This window comes from Cydia amplana, chromosome 2, assembly GCF_948474715.1.
Source record: "Cydia amplana chromosome 2, ilCydAmpl1.1, whole genome shotgun sequence".
NCBI lineage: Eukaryota > Metazoa > Arthropoda > Insecta > Lepidoptera > Tortricidae > Cydia > Cydia amplana.
Genome location: NC_086070.1, coordinates 23611038 through 23619121, shown reverse-complemented (window position 1 = coordinate 23619121; position 8084 = coordinate 23611038). Strand labels below are relative to the sequence as shown.

At 38.1% G+C, this 8084-nt stretch overlaps 2 protein-coding genes across 2 annotated transcripts; one reads left to right on the top strand and one right to left on the bottom strand.

Annotated features, from left to right (window-relative positions):
- The first annotated feature begins 865 nt into the window (after positions 1–865).
- On the top strand, positions 866–2904 carry LOC134660737 (uncharacterized). Its single transcript, XM_063516525.1, has 3 exons — positions 866–1436; positions 1654–1847; positions 2066–2904. The coding sequence occupies exons 1-3, from the start codon at positions 1306–1308 to the stop codon at positions 2845–2847; spliced, it is 1107 nt and encodes a 368-aa protein (XP_063372595.1). The 5' UTR covers positions 866–1305; the 3' UTR covers positions 2848–2904.
- Positions 2905–3630: 726 nt separating this feature from the next.
- LOC134655531 (uncharacterized) lies at positions 3631–6830 on the bottom strand. The gene is made up of 2 exons (XM_063511006.1): positions 6476–6830; positions 3631–4731 (listed from the first exon to the last, which is right to left on the bottom strand). The coding sequence occupies exons 1-2, from the start codon at positions 6665–6667 to the stop codon at positions 3631–3633; spliced, it is 1293 nt and encodes a 430-aa protein (XP_063367076.1). The 5' UTR covers positions 6668–6830.
- Positions 6831–8084: the final 1254 nt, after the last annotated feature.

Genomic DNA, 8084 nt, shown 5'->3' with positions numbered 1-8084 from the left:
TCTGATGGCAGGTACTTTGATGATGGCAGTTACTTTGGTGATGGCGGTTACTCTGAGAGTCGAAGTACCGCTATAGACAAACGTTACTTTGCTGATTTTTATATTATTTTATTTTATTTTATTAATTCATAAAATTTACACAGCATTACAGCGGACTAATACGCTATGAAATTTATAATAGACAGTATTATACAAACAAGGTACATGATACAGTCTAGAAAGGAAAAACAGAACAAAATGTCAGAAATCAAAACTAATAAAAGACAGAAGATTCACGCTTATCCATCGCCTCACAGAACTTCATACATTCTTTACACAGATCCATCCAACTACTTGCAAATACATCACATTCCGGTGCTGATGCGAGGAGCGCGTTAATATATTGTAGGGCGCGGACAAGTGGTGATTTGCCATGGGATGTAGTGCGTGTTTTAGGCACAGCTAATAGGTGACGACTACGTGGTCGAAAATTAAATTGGGCCTTAGCCATAGATGGAACGAACAGGCGTACGAGCTGTGCAACCAGTTCAGGGCAGTCCGAGTTCCCCCGTAAGACACTACATGCAGTAGTCAAAAGCGCGTAGTTACGCCTTACCTCTAAGGAATTAAATCCTAAAACGCCAAGCAGGAACTTTGATGGGTACAAATATGGATAATAACCGTGAATCTTTTTATATAAGAACCGCAGAAAGGCTTTCTGGATTTTTTCCAGAAGCAAGACGTACTTGTCCTCATGCGGGTTCCAAATGACCGATGCGGCTTCAAGTTTACTCCGGACTAACGCAGTATACACTAATTTAATAGCCCTGACGTCATCGAAGTCTTGCGCATTCCGAACTACAAACCCTAACCTCCGATAGCAATGGGGAATGGATGAAAATATTAAAAGTGCCCGATTATTTTTCTGGTGATAGGACTAACCATTTCTAGTTACAGAAAAAAGTTACAGATTTTTCGGTTGCGTCATACATTTTATAAAAATAAAAACATTTTGCTTCACCGCTCGTCCGGCCCATTACGGCTGTTAACACGTTTGTCAAAGTCTTAAAAAGTTAAGGCTACTTGAATCTGTGGGGGGCAATGACATTGACAGTTGATTGACAGGTTGTCACCTTCTCGCAAAATTTATAACCGTTTGTGCTCTCATCTGGTGAACTGCTTTCTTTGATATATGTGCGACTTATCGACTCGTTTCTCCACCCGGACCTCTGATCTTGCCTGCTTCAACGACGACCTTCGCTTGTGAACCCCGGACCTGATTTTGATAGCAAATTCGACGACCCTTGGCATTTGAATTCGGCAAACATGGATACCGCTGCTTTTGTTAGAGCAAACTCATCAAATTTGCCAAAAGTAGACCCATATATGCTTATGGAGTTTATGAAAAATAGCGACAAACATAATGCTGGTGAAATAAGAGATGCCAAAGCTTTATCGTAAGTATTAACCTTAGAACCTTACCCATACCCCATACCATATCTCACACTACCGCGCGTTATCTTGATCTTGACCTGGCAAGCGAAAAATAAACACGTGGGACCATGGCCATTTTTCATAAAGTGTCTGCACGTGGTCCTTAATTGAATAAGTATCATTTACCTATTTTATTATTAAAGAAGTAAGTACTTGTTTATATGATTTTTTTTGTTTAAGGTCTTCAAGAGAATCATATGTTGACACTGCTATCGGCTATGTCGAAATAAAACGGACTGGAAATCTTTGTGATGTAAGAGCGAAAGTTGTTCCTGAACAAAGAGTAACAAGCAAATACTATGTTGTGATGGTCCACCTAGACGAGGCAAATGAATCAATCATAGATACTTCATGTGACTGTGCAGCGGGGGCTGGTAAGTTTTGCTATAAAAATGTTCATATTGATTTTGTAGAAGCAAAATGCAATAATTACCTCTTATCCTCATAAGATATTACCATTAAATATTAAAAGATATGTGCTACAAGGAAATTAGTCTGTCATTTCAAGAAAAGCGGAGCTTGTGAATGTTCTGAATTAGTAGTACAAGTTTTACTATAGATATGTTTAAAATATATATTTTTTGTTTCTTAGGTGGGTGTAAACATACTGTTGTTGTACTACATTGGCTACAAAAACGAAGTGATGAACCTTCACCTACCAGTGTCCAATGCTACTGGACGAAACCCAACCTTAAACGAGCTCTAGAAAGACCGGTAATGTGTAAAGATTTGGCGAAAGGAGAAGTAGCCGAAAGGGGGCCAAAGGACCCTCGTGTACTAAAAAGACTGAGAGAAGAAGCAATGAAACATGGTTGTGGCAAAAGCCTGCTCAGTGCATATGATCCTGAAAGACCAACTACCATCATGTCAAAATATTGCATTTTTGACATGATGGTAGATTTTTTTGAAAAGGAAAATACTCCAAGTTTCAATAAGTTTAAAATATTTAGCAAAGAAGTAATGCGAGAAAATAAAGAAAAAATCATGAAAGAAACGGAAGGCCAAGTGAACTCGAAGCTGTGGCATTCTATTCGACAAGGCCGAATCACAGGTTCAAAGATTTATGAAGTCGCTCATTGCAAGACACCCCAGGGCAGTCTTGTTGAAGAAATATTAGGAGGAAGCAAAGCACCAGAAACGAAAGCCATGAAAAGGGGTAAAATCCTAGAAAAACGAGTACTAAATAAACTAAGAACTGATATAAATAAAGAAATAGAAGAATGTGGATTTTTGATAATAGATGGAATTTTTGGAGCATCGCCTGATGGCATTGGAGATGACTTTGTGGTCGAAATTAAGTGTCCCATTTCTGACAAAACTAAAAAAAACTATATAAAGAATGGGCAAATAAGTTCATGGGCCAAGTGCAATTAGAGATGCTAGCGGCTGGCAAAAATAAGTGTTTGTTCTGTGTAGCGGACCCAAAATTTGAGAGCAACGGGATAATTGAGAAGATTATAATAAACTTTGATAAAGATTATATCGATAATTTGATGAAAGATGCAGAGAAATTTTGGAAAGAGAATGTGTATCCTGTAATTTTGAAAAGTGCATCTACAGCATAATTCATTATGAACTTTGTATTTATCTTAAATAAATATATTTATCTTGACCTGATTATTACTCATTTTAACACCTATTGATAGTGTATTGTATATTAGTATTAAAGTATATCAGCCTAACCCTTAAAAAATGCAATGTTAGGCCCACTTGAGGCTGAAACAGATGGACTGCAATCTAGTTACAAGTCCCAGCTGAATTGCAATCCTCTTAATTGGCAAGTTTAAGTGTTTTCTTATCTAGCTCCCCAAGCTTTTTGGAGGCATTTAAATAAATAAATATTAAATATTAGGGGACATCACGGACATACACAGATCAACCTAGCCCCAAACTATGCAAATCTTGTACTATGCCTAAATACATACATACTTATATACATAGAAAACACCCATGACTCGGGAACAAATATTTGTGTTCATCACACAAATAATGCCTTTACCGAGATTCGAATTCCGGACCATCGGCTTCACAGGCAGGGGCACTACCCACTAGGCCAGACGGTCGTCATTTGGCCTTACCCTCTATATGGCCACAGCACTGGACTTCACTCGGGTTACCTATGATTTGTGATAAAATAAAACAACATAATAGTTAATATCAAACGTCTTTTATTATCGGATTCTGAAGATTACTTAACCCGCACGCTATAATGACTAGGTCGTCCAAATATTTTATGTGTTTGTTATTAACCACAGAGTGAGGTTTTAACATATGGAATTCCCGTATTCTCCTAATTACACGCTCAACGTGCACCCTCAAACTGGCAATCACCTTAGTTTTAATTACATCTTTTTTTAACATTTTTTGATTGGCAAAGACACTAGGAGGTCTTAAGAGTTTTCCATTTTTTGTACTTAGAAGGGATTCAATCTCCTTAAATCCTCGATCGGCCATGATTACCGCATTTAGGGGAAGAACATCAACGAAGCCACTCCACTCCGTGATGGCTTTGTCAGATGTACGTCCCCCATAACCCTGTGAGATGAATGATATGTATCCAGCGGGTGTGCAGCCTATCAAATATTTAATTGTGTTGCATGATTTGTACTGCGACCAAGTCTGCGCTTGCTTCTCTGGATCACTGGGTTTTTCTATTTGAATCTCGAAACAGTCTATAATGCACTGTACATTCGAATATCTAATTTTAAATGCTAATGGTAATTTTTTTTTTATTTCTGTCAGTGGAGGTAAATATATACAATTTTGAAAATATGTCGACAAAACTACGACATTCTTTTCAAACACTAAACGTATGGTTGACCTAGCCATTTGAAACTCTTCACTCATCCTAGCAAACGAGTCATTGTTTTTTAATTTAAAGAAAGTTAAAATTATATGAAATGCCAAACAAGAACACTCCTGGGCAATGAAATTAATAATCCACCAAAAGCTTTTTGGCAGACCTAAAAACAATTTAGGTTTGTTGGCAATAATTTTAAGTAGGTGCTCCCTGCCACGTTTTTCAATATGCTCTTGTTGAGCACTCGAAGACGAGTCAAAGTTGGATGTCCCGAACAAGGATGGTGATTGATTGGGGCTCTCCTCAGTGTTGGGTAGTTGCATCATTCGTGATGGTATTACTCTTTCTTTTATTTTTCGCCCACGGAATTGAGTAGCTCTGGTTTGAGTCTTTGCCTGGGCCATAACATACTTGTTTGAAACTCCTATTCTTTTATCACACTGTATAGCTGAGTCAACCTGAAACAAAAATACAAATGTAGCATACCTTAGACTTGTGAATGTTTAATTTAGTTTAACGGCCTCCGTAGCCTAGTCGGTAGTGACCCTGCCTACGAAGCTGGAGGTCCCGGGTTCGAATCCCGGTAAGGGAATTTATTTGTGTGTTCATCACAAATATTTGTTCCTTAGTTATGGATGTTTTCTATGTATTTAAGTACTTATATATGTATCTATATATTATATATATCGTCGTCTAGTACCCACAACACAAGCCTTATGAGCTTACCGTGGGACTAGGTCGATTTGTGTAAGATTGTCCCATAATATTTATTTATTTTTTATACATAGGTAATCAAATTCTTATGCCTAGCGCTAGCGGTAAAACATAGCATTCGCAATATGCTTTAACTATAAGACCAATACAATGTACCTATTATATAACGAATAAATGCGTTCTGATTCTGACCTTATGCCTTTTGTAATAAGGTATACCGATGGACAGTTAATAGTGTGGGCGATGGAAGGTGCATTGGTATACAAATATTAGACATAATATTCATTTCTGAGTTCTGTAAACACATCTTCATGCTCAATGGCCACTAGTAATTTTTACTTAGGTATACCTTTTCAAGTCAAGTGCTTATTTCACAACATTGACTTACATTAAACTTGAAACTTAATAATTAAATAATTAAATCGTTGCCTATTTGTATTGAATACACATATTGACAATTAATTGACTTATATACTTACTTTTATATTATACACATAGATTTAAGATTAGATTCTAAGCATGTATGTTTGCTATGCCCTCCCAGGGTCCATGTGGAACTACCCAAACATTGTAATATATATAAAAATACCATGGTTGCAATAAATAAATATGAATATGAAAATAAGTGATTTAAGAAAAATTTAATAAAATTTATAATTATCACATGTAGCCAGGCCCGGATCTAGGGTAGAGCGAATGGAGCGGCCGCTTTAGGCGCCGGATGGCAAGAGGAGCGCCAAAATGGTAAATGAAAAAAAAAGTTTTCAAAGACGCAAGCTTGGCCCAAAATACGTTTGAAAACTTCAATGAAGGGCGCCAAAGTCGGGACTTTACAGTACAGGTACTGTACCCAAGAATATTAATAGAATATTAATACATTGTTTGGCATCACTATTATGAATACTTACACTGTGAGAGACCTGCATGCCAGCAGCACTTGAAGTTGATGGCCGATCTTCCATATTCATATTGATTGCAGTTAATGGTTTTTTTGAGAAATTCTTGAGTGTGGCATTTATTTTCAGTCTTGGCTTTGCACCAGAGATCCATTGTCCATAATTTTCTAAATCTTCTTCAAACTGTAAAAATATGAATAAAATATAGTAAACATTTAGGTATAGTTTCATTTTCCAAGTGTTCCCTGGTATTTGCTGTGGCTCACTTACGGAACCTGGGGTCTGCTGGGCAATATAATATTAAGTATTGGCATAGGCACAATTTTTTTTAACTGGAGAAAACTAGGCCTACATAGGATCATGTAAGTACTGACAACTACATCTGTTATTTTAATATAAAGTTTTGAGAAACTCAGTGGTATGAGAAAGGGTTTTTAAACATAAATCGTATTCACATTAAACTATTTTGTTACCAGATTACATACATTCAATATTTTAATCCATAATTACACAATAAAAAAATGGCATTTCATTAAATCTAACATGGAGGTTATTTTTTTTACAGAATAGTAAACAAGACAAGGCATCTTACATTTAAGTGGTCCTCACAGCAAAACAGTGCTCGGTTTGGGCACTTCCTGCCAACCATTTGACACCAACGTTCTTTCAGCTCTTTTCTTACAGTAAAAAACTTCAAATCCGGGTTTTTCAGATCAGTCTTGGAGCAAGTTGGTATAAAGCATGTTTTAGGATCTTTGTACCGTTGATAAGTATTTGTATTCATGGTGCTAAACACGGCACAAAACCAATAGTCCAGTTTCAGTTGCAAGGGTCGTCGAAGTTGCTATCAAAATCAGGTCCGGGGTTCACAAGCGAAGGTCGTCGTTGAAGCAGGCAATATCAGAGGTCCGGGTGGAGAAACGAGTCGATAAGCCGCACATATATATCAAAGAAAGCAGTTCACCAGATGAGAGCACAAACGGTTATGAATTCTGCGAGGTGACAAGCTGTCAATCAACTGTCAATGTCATTGCCCACCACAGATTCAAGTAGCCTTAACTTTTTAAGACTTTGACAAATGTCTTAACAGCCGTAATGGGCCGGACGAGCGGTGAAGCAAAATGTTTTTATTTTTATAAAATGTATGACGCAACCGAAAAATCTGTAACTTTTTTCTGTAACTAGAAATGGTTAGTCCTATCACCAGAAAAATAATCGGGCACTTTTAATATTTTCATCCATTCCCCATTCTTAGCCAACGCTTTCATATGCTCATGAAAGTTGAGCTGCGTGTCGAGGATGACACCCAAGTCGCGTATAGACTCGACACGACTTATGGGATCAGGACCTAGCAGATATTGAGCGAATATGGGACTATTGGCACGGCTAAAAGTCATCACGGAGCACTTTGATTTGTTGAAAAGGAGCTTGTTGTTAATGCTCCACTGATGAAGGCGATCAATATCCTCCTGCAAAGACGCGCAGTCGGATAACTGCTGCACCCCATAAATGAGCTTTAGGTCGTCAGCATATAATAAACATCTGGCATGCTTAGGGACTGCAGCCAGGTCAGTTATCATTAACCCAAAGAGAAACGGACCTAAAATCGAACCCTGACTGACTCCGGAACGTGTGTGGTAGGGTTTCGATACGAAGCATCCGTACTGCACGTACTGCTGTCGATCGCGCAGATAACTGGCGAATAACCGGAGCAGCTTCGGTGAGAAGCCAACGCTACATAGCTTGCTCAACAGTATATCGTTATCCACGCGATCAAAAGCCTTCTTATAGCCAAAGTACAGCACGTCAACTTGTATTCCCTTATCTAAATGCTCAGAGACGGAGTCAACCAGAGTTAATAGATTCGTTTCGACAGATCGCTTAGGCCTGAAACCGTGCTGAGAATCGCAAAGGTAAGGTTTTACTTGAGAAGCGAGGAGTCTATTTACGATTGACTCAAACACTTTTGCAATTTAAGATAGAATGGCTATAGGGCGGTAATTTTCGACCTCGGACGTTTCACTCGATTTTGGGATGGGACGTACTCGTGTAATCTTCCATTGACACGGATACTCACCAGAACTAAGAACCAAGTTGAAAATGTGAAGTAATGGCCCAGTTAGCCATTCCATACACCCCTTAATAACAAATGCAGGGATGCCATCAGGGCCAGGGGAACTACGAGGTTTTAAATGAGCTAT

What these genes read in the sequence shown, in the direction of transcription:
- LOC134660737 (XM_063516525.1), top strand. Translation starts at nt 1,306, where the DNA reads ATGGATACCGCTGCTTTTGTTAGAGCAAACTCATCAAATTTGCCAAAA. An exon ending in AGAGATGCCAAAGCTTTATC is followed by an intron (nt 1,437 to 1,653) that starts GTAAGTATTAAC and finishes TTTTTGTTTAAG; the next exon opens with GTCTTCAAGAGAATCATATG. An exon ending in TGACTGTGCAGCGGGGGCTG is followed by an intron (nt 1,848 to 2,065) that starts GTAAGTTTTGCT and finishes TTTGTTTCTTAG; the next exon opens with GTGGGTGTAAACATACTGTT.
- LOC134655531 (XM_063511006.1), bottom strand. Translation starts at nt 6,667, where the DNA reads ATGAATACAAATACTTATCAACGGTACAAAGATCCTAAAACATGCTTT. An exon ending in GCTGTGAGGACCACTTAAAT is followed by an intron (nt 4,732 to 6,475) that starts GTAAGATGCCTT and finishes TTTTTGTTTCAG; the next exon opens with GTTGACTCAGCTATACAGTG.